The sequence below is a fragment of the Camellia sinensis genome, chromosome 13 (assembly GCF_055761805.1).
Source record: "Camellia sinensis isolate YWXY chromosome 13, ASM5576180v1, whole genome shotgun sequence".
Classification (NCBI taxonomy): domain Eukaryota; kingdom Viridiplantae; phylum Streptophyta; class Magnoliopsida; order Ericales; family Theaceae; genus Camellia; species Camellia sinensis.
Window position 1 is genome coordinate 7,483,686 of NC_138973.1, and position 19,319 is coordinate 7,503,004.

At 27.3% G+C, this 19,319-nt stretch overlaps 1 protein-coding gene across 1 annotated transcript; it reads right to left on the reverse strand.

The window, feature by feature from the left end:
- Positions 1-939: 939 nt before the first annotated feature.
- On the reverse strand, positions 940-8,887 carry LOC114264357 (valerianol synthase TPS8-like). Its single transcript, XM_082901363.1, has 7 exons — positions 8,672-8,887; positions 7,775-8,039; positions 6,245-6,623; positions 4,347-4,565; positions 3,024-3,162; positions 1,734-1,985; positions 940-1,624 (listed from the first exon to the last, which is right to left on the reverse strand). The coding sequence occupies exons 1-7, from the start codon at positions 8,843-8,845 to the stop codon at positions 1,334-1,336; spliced, it is 1,719 nt and encodes a 572-aa protein (XP_082757489.1). The 5' UTR covers positions 8,846-8,887; the 3' UTR covers positions 940-1,333.
- Positions 8,888-19,319: the final 10,432 nt, after the last annotated feature.

Here is a 19,319-nt window from a genome sequence, read left to right on the forward strand (position 1 = left end):
AATTTTTTAGTCGCCAAAAGTGTATTTTCTTGTAGTGAATTGAGCTAAAATTCCTCCATTAAACCCTTATTTGATAAAAATAACAGTCTAATTTATTTTACTTTATAAACCTCTTAATGCTTTGTTTGGTTGGGAGATTTGAGAATAGATTTGGAAAAAGAAAGGGAAAATGTGGGTGAAACTAGGTGAAATATATATATATATATATATATTTTATTCATATTTCACTTTTCTTTTCCATTTTCCTTTTCAAATCATTCTTCAAATCTCCCAACCAAACATAATGTAAGGAGAAAACACATAATTGAGCAAGGACAATGTAAATTATCCTTTTTTTTCTTGGACAATATTGTCAGAATAACATGTTACTGTTACTGTCAAATAAAGTAACATCTTATTATGAGAAAGAGTAGTATGTTATTGTCAAATAGAGTAACATGTTACTATTACTGTTTACATCAATTTCAACGATAATAATTTTTTTAAAAAGAATTTCATAGTCAATATGGATCTTATTTGATAGATCTTGATGAGAGAATTCTTAAAATACTAATTTTATTAAATTACATTAAAAGTTATATTATTTTAAAATTTAATATTTTGATAATAGTGATATGTGGTAGACTTTTTAAAGAAATTTTTTTGCATTCGTCTTTAATGTATTAAAGTTTGATTATGAGAGGGTTTTGACTAAATTCCTTAAAATTATTACAGATTATCATAATCACTACTCATATCATACTTATGTCACTTCACCCATTAAACTATCAATTTAAACAATTAAAATTTTAAATTATTGATATTAAAGTTAGAAAGTCAACTAAAATATCAATTTTCAAACAGAATTTAATTTACTTTAATCTAATTATTAACCAGCTTGATACATTACCCTATTATAAAATATAGTTTATAATAAAAAAAAATGGTAGATACGTGTTGTGCGGCAAAGAGTGTCGTACACAAGTAGATCACATTAATAGAAAGTACCTAAATTTTCTTTGAGCACAATAGTATGGGTTGCACAACAGGACAGCCCTCCCATACCCACCACAGGTCATTTATTTGAGGAGGTTATTTCTCCAAATCTATCTGCTCTGTCTTTCAAAACACAAATGTCGAGATTATAGTATCTTGACATTTGTAAATTTATTATATTGAGAAACAGAGACAGAATAATTTAAAAACAGAAAATCTTCTGTCTTTCACACTACTAAAGATAGAAGTACAGAATACAATACCCAAAAACAAATTAACTATCCAAGGCCAAGTCCAAGAGTACACCCGCACACATTAGTTTGCCATTAGGAGGGAAAAAGCAGTGAACCGTGCTCACTCAAATGGGAATTGGATCTTCGAACAAAGAGATGACATGGTCTTTGATTATTTCCGGATGAGTATAGCCATCCACATACTTGTAAACCACATCCGAGATGCGCGAAAGGTTGAGAACACGGATCAGGAGTTTCATTGAGATGGCAGTTGGCTTAAGCATTTCTTCATTGATATCCCTCCATGCATTCTCAATCATTTTATACAACTCCACAATCGCCTCTTGCTTTGAAACACCATGCTGCTTCATGTAGCAGTCAAGCCCTGTAGCTACATGTCCCCTCTCTTGTTCTTCCTTCATTTGTTCAAAAAAAAAAAAAAAAAAGAGTTAGATTTCATCATCATCATCATCATCACAAAAATAAATAAACATTATAAGCTCTTTAAGAATGGCATAGTCGTACATCGTGGCTCATTACGTCATCAATGAGTCGGCCAATAGCACCAGAGGCAGCCACCATTTTAGGTTTAGTTAGAATCCATTCAAATGCCTCAGTGGTAGCAACATCTGCCTCTAAGCCCATGAAGCATGATGTTGTGTGCAGTCGACCTGTGCTGGTTACTAAGGCATTCTTCATATACTCTTCAAATGACGCTACATATTCTTCCTTGAACCACTCTGCCTCAATTTCATAACTTCTCACTATTTCTTTGAACTGGTTAATTATAAGTCACACACACAAAAAAAAAACAAAATTAATTAATCAAAGTTCCCTTTTGCTGATAGAATTGAAGTCTAAGGGTTGTTTTGGAAAATTGGTTAAAAGCTACTTTCTTTTTTTTTCTTTTTTCTTTTCTTTCTTTTTTTGTTGCATTTTTTGGCTGTTTTTTGAAAAAACGAGTACAAAAATAGGGAAGTGATGTGATCTAAAATAAATTAAAAATCAAAAATTAGCTTTTAACCATGTTCCCAAATTGACCCTAATTATCATGAAGAAGAAGATAAAAAATCACTCCTGATTTTGCCTCAATTGATCAAGATTTATGACTCAATAGTACAAATACACATAAGAAAATTACAAAATAAGATACACGTGTCTCGCAAAAGGATTTTCATCTCTACACTTAATCTCTATCACTCACTCTATATTGAAAACTTATGGTTCGAACCCCACGAGGGTGGACCAATATAATATAAAAGTTTGGACAAAACTTACCCGTAGTCCCCCATAAATTGTTTATTTGGTCAATATGGCTATATAATTTTAATTGCATCAATTTTATTTTTTAATTTTTCACATTGTATTGATTCAGTTCAATTGATAAACATTCATAAGAAGAGTAAATAGAAATTAAGAGCAAAATGGTCCATCCAAAATGGAATGGATCATTTTAAATTGGACAATAATTCTCAATCACTTTTGAGGAAAATGAATGAACTATTTTATCTTGATTTTAGTCTAATTTCTAAAGAAATATTATCAATTTGACTATATCGACAAATATGAAAAATTCAAAGATAAATTGACACAATTATAACTGCAAGAGCCAAATGAAAACAAAAGGCAAACTATAGGAACTACAAGTGTAATTTGTTCTTAAAAATTTTATTCTCTACTCTCCTCGTGCCCCCAACCTAGGACTTGAATCCAATAATTACTAATATTTGTGAGACGAGAGAACTATAAATAAAGATTAATCGTGGTGTCATAAGCAAGAATATATATATACACAGGACATTGAAAAAACCATACTGCTTCTTTTGAATGATGAACACCAAAAGCTCTCCCTTGCTTTGCCAAGTCCCTTTCTACTTCATCGTAGACGTTTAGGAGAGCTCTATAGAGTGCCTTCATGTAGTCTGGGAGCTCATCCATGGCACTCACATCCCACCTAAGAATTAACCACTTCAAGTCATAACATACTAATACAACCAATAATGACTAAAATTTGACTATTAAATATTGATTAATATGTGGTTTGTCCCCTAAAAAATACATTTGTTTAATGAATTTCACCTTTCATGTCTCCTATCAATACATTGTCAACATATAAAAAACTGGAGTATTCAAAATTTGATAAAAAGAAATTTAATCACAATAGCATTTGTATAATTCCATTTTGGGACTTTAATTAAAGAAAGTAGGGAATACCTAATAATATTTAATGTGGAAATCTTACTATGATCTTATTTATAACATTAGTTGAGGAAACTAGGGACTACCTATTCATAATATTTAATGAGGGAATCTAATAATAACAGTGTTTTGAAACAATAAAAGTTTGGAAAAATTACAAAAAAAAATCTTTAAAACTTGACCATTGTAACAAAATAAATTCTAAATTTTTTATTTTATCAATTTAAATCTTAATTTTTTGTTTTATTTTCAATTAAAATACCTTTTTTTTTTAGTTTAATAACTAAGATATTATTTATTTTTATTAGTTTTACTTAATGAAAATAGACATATGATTTAAATTAAAAACAAATCAAAAGTTAAAGATTTAAATTAAGAAACTCTAGAGTTTTTTTTTATTTTCTAACTTTCCCTTAATTCTTTTATTTTATTCTATTTTAACACTAGATAAGGATGCGTCTCGAACTACTAGGCCAACTCTTTGGTTATTTTAGAATAATAATGTTATAAATACAAAAAATATATCGATGAACAGAATAATTTTTTTAAAAAAAATTAATGATGAATAAAAAAGATAAAGGGATAATTATTAAAAAAAAATTCCAATATTTGATCTTTATAACAAAACAAACTCTGAGTTATTAATTTTATTAATTTAAATACTAATCTTTTGATTTTTTCAATCTAAACCATTTACCTATTTTTGTCAAGTAAAACTGAAAGAAAAATAGTATTTTAATTAATAATCTCAATATACGTGTACATAAAATGTCTAAAATATTTTTTTTTCTGTGTGTTAATTTTACTTAGCAAACATAGCCAGATGGTTTAAATTGAAAACAAATAAAAAAATTAAATTAAAATTAATAAAAGTAAAAACCTGAGATTTTTTTTTTAAATACCCAAGATAAATAAATTGATTGGTATAGAAAATTGTACCTTTGGACTGCATTAGTGTAAAGTTTGAGTTCATCATAGGTACCATATGCATCATAAGTATCGTCGGTAACAGATAACAAAAGCATTATTTTGGTGAGCACCGCACGTCCAAGAGAGTGTTGAGGTTCGTAATATGCACATGTTGACCAAAAAAAGCACTCCACTGCTCTATCCCTCGCATATGGAACTTTCGATATTAAATCCAACTCTTTCCACCACCTACATAAACAAATAAAAATTTTATTTTATTTGTTTATTGTTTTTAACCAAAAATAATAATAATAATCACAAAACAAAGGATTACGTATTTAAAAATTAAGATTAATTACAGTTTTTACCCTAAAGTTTGATCTTAATTTCACTTTAATCCCTATTATTCAATTTAAATAATTTTGTCCTTACACTTTAAATGGTCGTTTGAGAATATATTCTTTTAATGACTTTTTGATTTTTTTACTAAAATATGAGATAAAAAAAAGTTTAATATATGTTCAGGATGAATTTTTTTTTAATTTTTTACGAAAAAATATGCAAAAAGTAGAGTGAATAAAAAGGAATCTTTGACTTTTTAATAGTTATTAACTTTTTAACTTTTTTAGTCACCTTTTCACTTTTAAGCTAAAATTTGATGATTCCAAACGATTCCCTAGATCTAGTTTCAATTTGGTCCCTATAATTTTAATTTAATATGAGCCTAGACTTTAAGTTTAATTTCATTTTTTTTTTTTTTTGTCTAATTTACAATTAAGGGGGTGTCTGCAATTATCTAAATAAGTACATTTTTTAATTTTTTTTTTTATAAAAAATGTAAAAAATAAATAAAAATGTGATGTGATGTGACTCAAAAAAATAAAATCATAAAAAAAGTACACTTTTGTAGTGCACCCCAAACACTCTCTGTGATTGCCAAAGTGTTAGAAAGTCATGCGTTTCAACATCTAACTTTGAAAGGATGGATCAAATTAAAACCAAACTTAAAATCACGAGAGTACACATAATTTGAATTGATATAATAATGACCTAAATGAAATTTAGATTAAATTATAAAGATTAAAATTTTAAGGGTTAAATACACTATGACCCATAGCGAATATCACTTTTATAGTTTAAAAGATAAAAATATATTAGTTCATAAATAAAGAAGAATAACGTGATATTCGCTAATAGTTGAGAATGTTTTTGTCCTAAATAACCCAAATTGTAATCTATCCTAAAATAATTATAGGTGTTTGTTCTACTTATAAAAATAATAAAAAAAAAAAAAAAAAGAAACCGCACAAGAGAGATACATTAAGAATATAAGGCCCAGTTTGTTTTGGGTTATAGCAAGGGGATTAGGATTACTAGTACCTTGGGATTAGTATATGGGGTGTTTGTTTTGAGAGATAGCCTTGGGACTATTAATACCTTGGGACTAACTAATACCTTGGTATTACTAATACCTTGTTTGTTTTGAGAGATAGGGAGGGTATTACTAATACCTTGGTATTACTAACACCCTTGGGGAGGGGATTCATAGTGAGGAGGTAGAGATGGTATTAGAAAAATAGTGAGGGGATTAGAAATTTTTTTTATTTTTTATATATTGGAAATTTTTTTTAAAATATAATTTTTAATTTTTTATATTTTTTTATTTGTTTTATTATTTTATATAAAAATAATTTAACAATTCCTCACTACTAATCCCCTCACTATCAATCCCCTCACTACTAATCCCCTCACTATCAATCCCCTCACTAACAATCCCCTCATTATTAATCCCCTCACTATCAATCCCCTCCATTTTATCTCTGAAAACAAACGACCCTCACTAACAATCCCCTCACTATTAATCCCCTCACTATCAATCCCCTCCATTCCATCTCTGGAAACAAACGGGGCCTAAATGATCATATTACCTAGAGATGTGGCCCAATTCTTCCCTGTGCGACGACTGTAACTGATTGAAATCTAACTTTGCAAGCCTCAATAGGGTTTCATTCCTAGAAGCATCTTTTTCATAGAAAGAGATGAAATGTTTTGCCTCTAGTCTTGGAAAGCCCCTGTGGATTGACTGCTTGAGGGCATGCATCACTTGTTCAGAAAGATCAGAGCTTAAATGTGGCCCTCCCACCAGAGACTCAAGTTGGGCTATTGTGAAAGCATGAGCTTCATCTAGAAAACCTTCTCCACGGATCTTCAAATATGTAGCTTCATATAAGCTTAACATACCCAGTACATCATTGCTCACTGTTTCCTTGAATTCACCATTGTTGTCTCTAAATTTGTTGAACACATCTGATTCATAAGCCATCATATTATTGCATGTCAGTAATTAGAAAGTGGACATCTATTGAGTCTGGTTAAAATTACACTATATATATGTATATATTTATCATATCATGCTTAGCAGAGACAAAATCAAGATTTTATTAATTGAGAGGTCAAAAGAATTTTTTTTTCACCATATACTCAAACATACATGTATGTACAATATGCTATATAATTATATATACATGGAAAAAAAAAATTAAATGCCACAGAAGTAATTTCTAATATGATGAAATTTTATTTTGTTTTTTGCAAAACAGAAAAAGAATGCAAGATGAGAGAATGATAAGACATATTTTTTATACTGGGAGATCATTTTATGTATAAAATAATATATATATATATATATATATATTTAAAGTTATGTAGCATACAATATTCTTTACAGAAACAAGAGGGTCATGACGCTCCATAGTCTTCTCTTAATTCCGTCCCAGATGCTAAGTTATGTCTAGTGTCATGATTAATTTAACTATCAGAAGAGTTTAAATTTGAAATCTGACCACTTAACCTGATATATAAGAGTTATTATTTATAATTATTTATTAAAGATTTTAAAGGACTATTAAATGAATTTGACCCTTTGAAAATATTTTGAATTTTGCCCATCAAACAAAATTCAATCATAAATGATTTTGAGGCTTTTGACAATGTTTGAAAGCCTTCGAGAGAAGCATGTATATATATATATATATATATAGTTTACATATGTATATGTTGTAAGGTGTATGTTATGTTTAATTTGTGGGACGGTGATTATGTATTGCTTTAAGGTTTCTTGGTTGAAGAGGTAAATAAGTAGGAAGTATTTCCTTTTGCAAATCACAAAGCATGGGTAATTATTATTTTTACAGAATTAGTGTAATGGGTTAGCCAATAGTTTTTTTAAAAAATATTTTTAAATGTAAAAAAATTAATATATAGTATTGGAGCTCTTCTTATTGAAATATTATTTTGTTATAATATATAGTATAAATAAATGTCACTGCTAATGGAATGAAGATTGCCCTACAATAAAAGAACAATTTATGTTTAAAATAAATAATAAATAATAAATAAATAAAATAAAAATAAAAACGAGGTGTCAGTTTTGGATATGTGGTGAGGATGTAAATTACCACATGACATTTTATAGCCATGTTGTCTGAATATGCGAAAGTGTAGTGCAATGGTGAACAAATCATAGTCCTCATTATCTTCAAACTTAGCAAACAATTGCTCCAATTGCTCTTCAATCTCTTTCTCGAAGTGATACGACACACCAAGGCGTTCGAGCACGTTGATCAAATTTATTTGTTCTGCTGCTTTACGTCCACCGGCTACTACCATGCTCCTCACTTGTTCTTTCAACACTTCAATCTCATTACCATACTTGTCCCATAGCTGCTCACAACAACCCACCACATTCATTAATTACAACAACTTCACAATAAAAATTTGTTAATGCTGTGTTTAGTTCAAATTTGGACAAGGAAAGAGAAAAAATATATAAAAGATCACTTTTTATTTTTTATTTTTTTTTTTCAATTTTCAAATCTCTCACTAAAACTATAAATCGAACGTAGCCTCATAGAAATTTATTATCAAGAACAAGTGCCTAGAATTTTAACCTATAATGTAATAAAGTAGATATATAAATTTAGTGTGGTGTCTTAGACCAAATACCACATAAGGTATAATCAAATAATAATCATAATAAGTCATATCTAATACCACAATGAGTCGTATCCAAGCCATAACTAATACTATAATAAATCACCGTCGGTCACCCTCCTCCGCGTTTTGCCTCCGCCTTTCTGTTTGTGTTTCTCTCTCAAAGACAGGTTAGGGTTATGAAACAAATGAGATAGAAAAAAGAAAAAAAAAATTAACAAAATGATGTCACTTTGAAATTATCACAGGAAACACGCCTGAAAATCATGGTAAAAGACCTAAACTCAATTTCTGAATTGATAAGGATATAAAATTGATAAGAGTGAATTTGTAGTATTTTGCAATGGAGATGTAATAATTACCAGTTTATCTAAAGTGAATGAAGTGAATCTATCACCCCATAAACTAGGGGGAAATTTGGCCAAGTGGCGAGTAGGCTCGGCGTTGCCATTCACCATATCACCAACTTGAGATGAAGCCATTTTTAGATGAGAAAATAAATTAGCTTTATCTATCTTGGTTGGAGGATGATACATTTGGGATCTATAACTATATATAGTGTAGTGATTCGGGTGTTTACTCTCCCACCTATCAGTTGCTTTACTAACAAAGAATTAAAAATTGGTTAAAGTAATAATATTCATACTTGAGGCCCCATTTTGAAAGAGATGCCAAATTTGGTTTGTCCAAAAATATAAAGGCATTTTGAAAGAGATGCCAAATTGGGTTTGTCCAAAAGTATAATGAGGCATTTAGGTTAGTTTGGGAAGCGATTTTTTAATTAAAATATAAGATAAAATAAATTAAAATATTCAGAATTGATTGTTTTACTGTGTAGAAAAAAAGTAAAAAAAAAAAAAGTATGTAAAGAGAAGGGAAATAAATATTTGACTTTTTTAAACGATTTTTGATATTTTTAATAATTTTTTTGACTAAAATATATATTTTATAAAAGAATAAATTACACTTTGCTTCCCATATATTAAGTTACTTTCTCACTTTGACATTTAAAGTTTTTTTTTTTTTTAATTTTTTATTTTACTTTGACCTTTCATGTTTTAAATTTTTTATTTTATTTTACTCTTAAAGTAAATTTTTGTTCAAAATTAGACAAAATGATACATTGACAGTCACGTGGCAAAAAAATATTTTATTATATATAATTCACACATCTGCCTTACATTTAAACTTTAATATAATAATATATTTTGTATGTTATGTGACAGGTATTGTTATTTTTTTTTGTTTAATTTTAAACATAAATTAATTTTAAGAGTAAAATAGGAAAAACTTAAAATATAAAAAAATAAAAAAATAAAAATTAAGACCTCGTTTGGGAAGCGACCGTTTTAGCCGAAAAGTTACTAAAAAAATCAAAAAACCAACAACTCATATCAAAAAGTTAAATATTTCATTTTTTCTCTACTTTTTACACATATTTTCATAAAAAATCAAAAAATTATTCTAAACATATTAATTTTTTTTACATTATATTTTAATTAAAAAATTAAAAAATTACTAAAAAAATCTATTTTCAATGTAGGCCTAAATCCTAAAAGTCAAAGTAAAAAGAATAACCAAATATAAAAAGAGTTACTCTTTACAAAATTGTTGAAGGCTAGGTCCTCCCCCAACAGATTTTGTGCCAACAAGTGCTGCTAATTTTATTATTTTATTATTTTTTTATTTTTTCCATAAATACGCGCGCACATCCAAATATGCGCGTCTAGTCACGATAACAAATGCTCCACGTGTATTGTGTGACAATATCATCTATTAATTATTGATTATCATGTACTTTCAATATAAAATCGTAATTCACTTCCTCTTATTGTAAGAAACTGAAACTACTCAATTTCTAATTTTTTTCAATTTTAAAATTAATAAATTTCATAATTTTGCGCAACAATATTTCTTATAGTTGCTCCACATTTTTTTTGATATTATTTTATATTTAAAGTTATGATATTTTAAAGTTTAAGATACAAAAAAAAAAAATATTACTTTCGTCACAAAATATTATTTTTTTATTTTATTTTATTTTTTTCCATAAATACGCGCGCACATCCAAATATGCGCGTCTAGTCACAATAACAAGTGCTCCACGTATTGTATGACAATATCATCTATTAATTATTAAATATCATATACTTTCAATATAAAATCGTAATTCACTTCCTGTCTTGTTGTATGAAACTGAAACTTCTCAATTTCTAATTTTTTTCAATTTTAAAACTAATAAACTTCTTAGTTTTGCGCAACAATGTTTCTTATGGTTGCTCCACATTTTTTTTGGGGTATTATTTTATATTTAAAGTTGTGATATTTTAAAGTTTAAGATACAAAAAAGATACTACTTTCGTCACAAAATATTATTCATTTATTTTATTTTTTATTATTTCAAAATATTAGTCTATTTTCAAAAATCAAAGACTAAAATAATATTCCCTCTCTTCCAAAATGATAGTCTATTTTGAGAAATTTAGGCCTTGTTTGGTTTGACTTTGAGAAATAAGCTTTCAAAAAATATTTTGAAAAGAGAGTTTAGAAATTTTTGTAGTTTGTTTAGTTGTATATTTTGAAAATAATTTTGGAGGTTGGAAGTTTGGAATGATTTGATATTTTGTTATAATTGAGTATGTGTACGAGAGAGAAAAAGTGATTGAAAATGAGAAATGAGAGAGAAAAAGTGATTGATTGATGTGTAGGATAGAAAAAGTGATTTCGAAAATTTTTTAAGAAAAATTACAAATCAAACAAAATTTTCAAAAATTTTCTCCGAAATCTTTTTCCAACGCCAAACCAAACATGGCCTTAACTTTTTTGATAGTACAATTATTACATTTTAAAATTATTAATTTTTCAAAATTATTCTTTAATAGTATTTTTTGTGATAATATCAATTGTCATAATTGTATTTTTTATGTTATTAATAAATTTAAAAAAATGACAAAGTAGTAAATTCATATTATTTTATTCCTTGATTTTTGAAAATGGATTAATATTTTGGAACAATAAAAAATGAAATAAGGGACTAATATTTTGGGATGGAAGGAGTATAAATTTTCTATTTTGCCATTCTTTTAAATTCATTAATAATACAAAAAGTATAATTATGACAATTGATATTTTCAAAAAAATATATTATTAAAAGGTAATTTTAAAAAAATAATATTTTTAAAGTGCAATAATTATATTATTAAAAAAATTAAATTCTAAAAAAAAAAACTATTATTTTAAAACACAAGAGATTAAAGGGATTGTTTGGGGTATCCTAAATAAGTACACTTTTTGTCTTTTTGAACTAAAAAGTTAAGGGAAAAAATATGGATGTTTGGGTTAACTTTTTGACTTTTTATGAAAAAATGTATATTAAAATATTGTATAAATAAGTGTGTAAGGGAAAATAAGAAAAATGCCTCATACACCCACTGGGGGTCGACCCCCAGTGAGGTGGCACTCCATTATTGGTCAAAAAAAAATTATTATTTTTTTTTTTTTTTTAAGTTTCAACCAGTGGGGGCACGACACCTCACTGGAGTGCGACCCCCACTGGGGTATGCAGCACTACTGGGGAAAATAATTAATGAATCCGTACGGTTCGGTAGTGCCTCGGCCGAAAAGAATATGGGAAAGATTGCTTACTTTTCGGCATTTGTTTGGACGGTGTTGTTCTGCCTCATAGGGGCCACCACATGTCCCGTTTTTCTAATTGGAACCGTTCAATGTGTAAAAATCGTCGAGTACTTTATTGTTATAAAAAATCACATTCATTGGATATCGATAGCTATCTGATCGTGTTAGTTGTTTTTTGTCACATGTTAACTATAATACCATCTATTTTTTATACAAAACTTATTTGATCATATAGTTAGCGATATCCGATAGACGTGTTTTTTTACAAATATATATTGCTCAACGAGTTCTACACATTGAACGGTTCCGATTAGAAAAACAGGACCCGTGCCCAAATTTACCATCTAATTAATGAAAATACACATGTACTATTTTATTTTTTTCCTTTCACTCCTATGCTTTCAGGTCTGTATATAGGATGTCGTGAAGTTGATTCTATTTAATATTATGTATATTAATTTTTTTATATATATATTTTTATGAATAGTAATAATTTTTTAATTTTTTTAATAACTATTAACTTTTTTACTTTTTTTTGAGTTGCCAACCCAGCCCTAAATTTTGCTATCAGCAAGCATGTGCTCGCATGTCAGCCCATTCACGCCGGAGCTTCTTCCCCTATTAATTGAGGACAAAATCGTCTAACAATAAAAACAGTTAAAAAATAACCTTAGCACAGCTTTTACCAAATAGAACTTGCAATTCAAAGTATAATATATATAAATCTATACTATATATATATATAACCAAATATAGTTGTTAAGTCGAAAGACTCTAAAACTTAAATCTTAAATTTTCATAATTTTGAAAAAAAAAAATATTACGTGGCACTTCTCTTTATCTCGCTTTCCACTCTTCAAGCCTTCTCACTCCTTCTAATAATACTTATTCCAAAATAATAAAATATTCATCTATATCCATCACTCACAATAATATCTATCTCACTCTCAACCTCAATTTGAAAAAAAAAAAAAAAGAAATCGACAACTCCTACAACTTCCACACACACATTTCTCTATTCAGTTTATTCCAGTCATCTTTTATTTTCTCATAATAACTCATCTTCTCCATTGTTACATTTTGCAAGTTTGATTATTTGCAAAAAATCATTACAAGGTCAGTATAATATTATTTTTTACTTTATATGCATTTTTTCAGTGTTTGTTACTTTGTGTGCATATATATTTTTAAATTTTTTTAGATCATCTGCATATCTTTTCATTTTCTTCATTTTTATGCTCATAATATTATTTCTTACTTTATATGTATTTTTTCAGTGTTTATTACTTTTGTGTATCTATATATTTCTTTTTTCCATTATTTTTCAGTTTATCTACATATCTTTTCATCTTCTTCATTATTACATTTCGCACGATTTGGGCTTGCTTACTTTTTAATTTGTAATTTTCTTTTGTTTTTCAATTTAATCAGATTCGAAACTCATCAAGTCTTGAATTTAATTTAATTTACTTTATTTCATGTCTATCACACCATCACACCTGTTAATGGCTTTGCGTAAACTCTCGAAATCAAGAAGATCAGCTCTGCATAAAGTTAATCTCACTTTTGCTCCTTCAAGCTCCCTCAAATAAGAGTTCTTCGGATCATCTACAACCAATATGCACCCACTTAACAACACAAACACACACAACAGCTTCAAACCTTAAATACAATTTCTCAATTTTAAAATTTTTGAAAACAAAATTATATTTGGCTTAAAGTGATTGGTACATCTAACAATATTTAATCTTTAAATTTTAATATCTTTAAATTTTATCTTTAAAATTTTAAAATCTTTAAATTTTATCTAAACATATCTAATTTAAAATTTTGGATTTTTTTTTTTTACAATATTAGAAAAAAAATGACTCAAATCTATTAGTGTATTATCTAAATTTTGAATTATTACACATGGCATAATATTACTGGATTTAACATTTAAATTTTAAAATTAATTAAAATATTTAACTATATGATTTGTGGAATTCCAATACTTTTTTTCTGAATTTTCCATTTTTTTTTTAAATTTTTACAAAATTTAAGTTGCTAAGTATTGATTTTTTATTGGCTATCTATGATTTTATCCAAAATTATTGGTTAATGATTGACCACTATTAAATTCTTTTTGGCTATAATGATAACAATTGACTACCATCAATTTTAAAATTTTCTATCAATGTATTTTAAAAAAAAAAAATTATCATCAAGCATGCAATTTAAAAATTAAATATATTTTATTCTATTACAACTTTATTAAAAAAATAAATTTATTTTGCTACTATTCAAGAAAATATATATGCCTTTATTTCGATATAACAAAAATTAAATTATCTTATACTCATACATAATCTCTCATAAATATCTTATCTTTTTAAAATTTTTGATTATCAACAACTGAATTCTCACATTTCTCTCTCTCTCTTTTTTTTTTTTTTTAAAGATGTTTATTTTACGTTTATCTTTTTCAAATTAGATTTGATATCTATCTTTTTGCCTATATATTTATATCTATCTATCTATCTATCTATACTATCTATAAAAGCAAATGTAGTGGAAGCTCATAAGCTATCAATTATTTAATCCTAATTTCTCAAAACTTTGAGAGATTAAAAAAATGAGGTGGCACTTCTTCCTCTCTCACCCTGTTTTTTCTAGCCAAAATATAGGAGAGACAAAAATCCACATGAAATATGTAAGAAAAAATATATATTTATCACTTTAGATAAATTAAAAATTTTAAAACTCTCTTATCACCTCTTTCCTTTATCTCAATTAAAGTAACCTCCTTTCACATGACTTCCTCTCTCACATGTCTCTCTTCCCTCCTTATATATAGTTACATTTTTGTTTCAATCTCACACTGCTTCTTATAAAAAAAATAAAAATATGACTATATCTCTCTCCCAAAAAACTTGCCGTTATTAGTCACCATCACCTCCATAGTCATTTCATAAGAAAGTGAGATTGGTATTGCCTAGATGGTCATTCCGTAAGAAAGTTAGAGATTGGTATATATGATACAACAGAGGTTGCCATTGCTTTATTTTTATTTATTTTTTAAGCCCCTTTCCAAGTTTTTGAGTTATATGTTTCACTTATTATATAGGCAAAACAATTGCTTTACATAGAATTTTTATGTGTTTGTATTCCATATCAATAAAGCAATCTGTCAATTTTTTTTTTCTTTTTTTTGTATATGTTTTTCTTTTTCTTATATTTGAGAAAATTTAGTATTTTACAAGTTACAATAATGCTGAAGTTCAAACAATATACCTAAGTCACAAAGAGAACAAACAACAATAAATGAGAAAGATAATCGAGAATTACTGGAACGATCAAATAGATGGCTTTTATAGAGGAATTAGAAAGTTTTACCATAAGGAAGAAATTGTAGTTTGGAAGCACATATGGCCAACGAGTCTTAAAACAATATGTCAATAGGAAACTTATCAAAGATTACTATGTAAAGAGGACACTTCTGTTTTTGTTGCCCTTTTCTTTCTTTCCATTTTTGTTTTTTTGTTTTTGTTTTTGTTTTTGTGTTTTTTTTTTTTTTTTTTTTGTGTGTGTGTATAACTAGAATCTTGAATCATAAAAATGGTGTGTATGGGATGGAGAGTTTTTCTATTTGAGTGTTCACGGTTGTTAATTGTATTTCAATTTTTTTTGGCACAATTTTTTCATAGTCCAATAGATATGAGCACACCATTGTTTTTTCTTTCTTGCTAAAGTTTTAGCTTGAGGTCATGTGTGACAAATGGTTAAAACATTAATCTTAGATGATAATAATAATAATAATAATAATAATAATAATAATAATAATAATAATAATAATAATAATAATAATAATAATAATAAATAAATAAATAACTAAGGACGAAATAAGAAAGAAAAAATTACTTATATTAATGTGTGATTTTGGTACATTTATAAGATGTTCAGTCCCTTCCTTTCCTTTTATCATCTTATATATTATAAGAATGTAATATGAAACATGAAAGGCCTTCAAACCCTTAATACTAACTCTTCACCTTCTTTCCTACTGGTATTCTATCAAGCCCCCTTTACTAATTTTTCTAATTTCTATTTTTTTAAATAAATGTAAAAAAAAAATTGATATACAAATAGATAAAGTTAACAAATTTGATCTATCTCGCTTCTGTTAAAATCTTTCGTAATTAAAAAATTTGATCCTATATGTTCAGTTAAAATCTTTATTTTATCTCTCAATATCTAATTTTAATTTTTTTTTTAAAGTCTATCTAAACAAATCTAATTTAAAATTTTGATTTTTTTATTTGAATTTTTATTTTTTTACAAGAGCTTCAAGCATTAAATAGAAATTTTCAATTTTATAATTTTTAAAAATAAAAAATATATTTGGCATAAAGTGATAAAAAAATTACAAACCCACAAATATTTATAACCATATATATAAATTAAAAATATATATAAACCCATAACAAATATAGATAGATAGATTTATGGCATTCAGTTTATTAGTAATTCTTTTTAGCATATATATGTTTTAGACATTAGGGTTATTGAGAAACATCTTATTTATTGTTAGTATTATTTCATTAGTTAGAAATCAAGTTTATTATTTCAAGAAAAATAGATCAGTTGAATTATAATACCATTTTGTGCATATCTGCTTTTTAAATTATTGTCTTTACTTATGAAATTTGAGATGATGATCTTTATTCATTATGATTATAATTTTATGACAGAATTTAGAACTTGATGCATTATTAAAAAATTTATATACTATAAATCAGTCTCGTGCGTAGCACGGGTTAACCACTAGTATATATATATAGTAATGTTGTAATGACTATATTTACGGATCATATTTTGTTTAGTATTTCACTACAACATTTTCTTAGTTTAGTGATATTTGAAAGTGCCACAAAACTATTCTTCTAATGACATTTTTTGGTCTTGTGGTATTTTGAACAAGTGCCACTTCTATCGGTGCCACGGTAGATACGAGTGCCACGGTAGATACTTGCAAGTGCCACTGCACCATCATGGCTGAAAACTTTCAATGACATTTTAATGTCATGGTAGATATTATTTGTGGCACTATCAAGTGCCATTAAAAAAAGAGTTAGTGATACTTGTAAGTGTCATTACACCATCAAGACTAAAACTTTTTAGTGACACTTTAATGTCATGGTAGACACTATTCGTGACGCTATCAAGTACCATTCATGACAATAATTCGTTGTAAAACAATTTGATCCGCTCTTGCGGAGACTCGAACCGCCAACCTTCCGCACCATAAACCTTATACACCACACTCTTCCCACTACACCTCTATAGAACCACATGATTATATATGCAACATATATTATTTAGATAGTGCATACATCCATATTAATATAAAAGTATATGTATAAACATAATTATTTTGTTGAACATAATTTATGTAAAATAAACTATTTACTACCAAAATAAAAAAAGACCACTTTTGGCGGCTAAAAATATTTTTTAGTCGCCAATTCTATACTTTTGGCTACTAATTATTTTTTAGTTGCTAAAAAACTTAACTTTTGTCGACCAAAATCGGATTTGGTCGCCGAAGATGCACTTTCAGCTACCAAAATTTTGGTCACCAAAAAATTTTATTCTCGCCTTAGGATTTTAGTTCTCCCGCGCTAAAAATGACCACTTTTGGCGACTAAACTTATTTTTTAGTCGCCAATTGTAGACTTTTGGCTACTAAAAATTTTTTTGGCACCAAAAAGCTTTACTTTTGGCTACTAAAATTTTTTTAGTCGGTAAAACCCATATAATCAGCGACCAAACTTATTTTTAGTCACCAATTGTAGACTTTTGGCCACTAAATTTTTTAGTCGCCAAAAAGCTTTACTTTGGGCTACTAAAAATTTTTTAGTCACTAAAACCCAAACTTAGTTTTTGTCGCCAATTGTAGACTTTTGGCTACTAAAATTGTTTAGTCGCCAAAAAGCTTTACTTTTGGCAACTAATGCTGTTTTGGCTTTCAGCGACCAAATTTTTTTGGTCAAGAAATTTAGTCACCGAATATGCTTTTTCCTGTAGTGTATATTGAGTTTAATTCATTTATTTTAAATCATTTACTGCATTTTAAAAATTTAGAAAATATATTGGCATTTTTTGTTTTTTCAAAAATGTCATTATAAGCTTGGAAAGTTTTTGGCTTAGTGGCATTTCTCAAAATGCTATAAAATATTTGTTTATGACACTTTTCACCTAAGTGCCATAAAAAGTAATTTGCACCTACCTAGTGTCCTGACATTTTTTAAAAAATGCCATTGCAAATATTCATAAAAAGTTTTTGTAGTGACATTTTTGTTGTAGTGAAGTGACACTTTTTTTAATTGAAATGCCACTAGAGCCTTGTATGTTTGTGGCTCTATGACATTTTTCTAAAAAATGCCACCAAATATTCTTTTTGTGACATTTTTTAAAAACATGCCACTAGTATGGTGTCACTAAAATATGTTTTTGTTGTAGTGTTGTGACACTTGTTCATTGAAATGTCACTAGAGCCTTTTATGTTTGTCGTTTTGTGACATTTTTCAAAAACGTGCCACTAAATATCATTTTTTGTGGCATTTTCTAAAAATATGCCACTAGTGTAGTGCCACTAAAGTATGTTTTTGTTATAGTGTTTCATATGTCAATATTATATTAGTTTAATGGATGTTATAACTTTTATTTGTTACCAATGTAACGTTGACACATGAAGTAATAAATAAAAGGGTTCTCCTATACACTCTATATGTATGCTATTATAAAATGTGTAATTTTATCACAAAATTTTTTAATTTTAACCATAAAATGTCTAAATTTTTGTGATTGCTGTTGCAAAAGTTTTTGACTTGGTTATAATATTTTTTGTTTTGTTAATTTATAACGAGATTATGCATTTTGTGATTGATGTTATCAAAACTTTTGGTGGATAGGGACTGGGTTGGAGTATATGAAGATTTTATTATAAAGTGTCTTGAATTTTATTATTTTTTGTATTTAATAAATTTTTATGTTCTTTTCATAAATATTTTATTTTTTGGTATATCTTGATTAAGGACATTTAAAAAGTTAAAAATAAATATTGATTAAAACATTAAAAAAACATTACTAAAATATGAAAAACAAAAAAAGTCGAAAATTATATGTGAAAACTCAAAACCAAATTTTGTTCCCACCTTGGCCTTTAATGGGAGTGTTTGGTCTAGTTTTTTTGGACCAACCTATAGCTTTTAGCTTTGAAAAGCAATTTTGGACTGTTTGTTTCAATTTTGAAAAAAACTGATTCTACTTCTAAGAGCTTTTTTTAGAGGAAAATAAGTTGAGAATCGGAAGTTGCTCCTGGCAGCTTCCGCA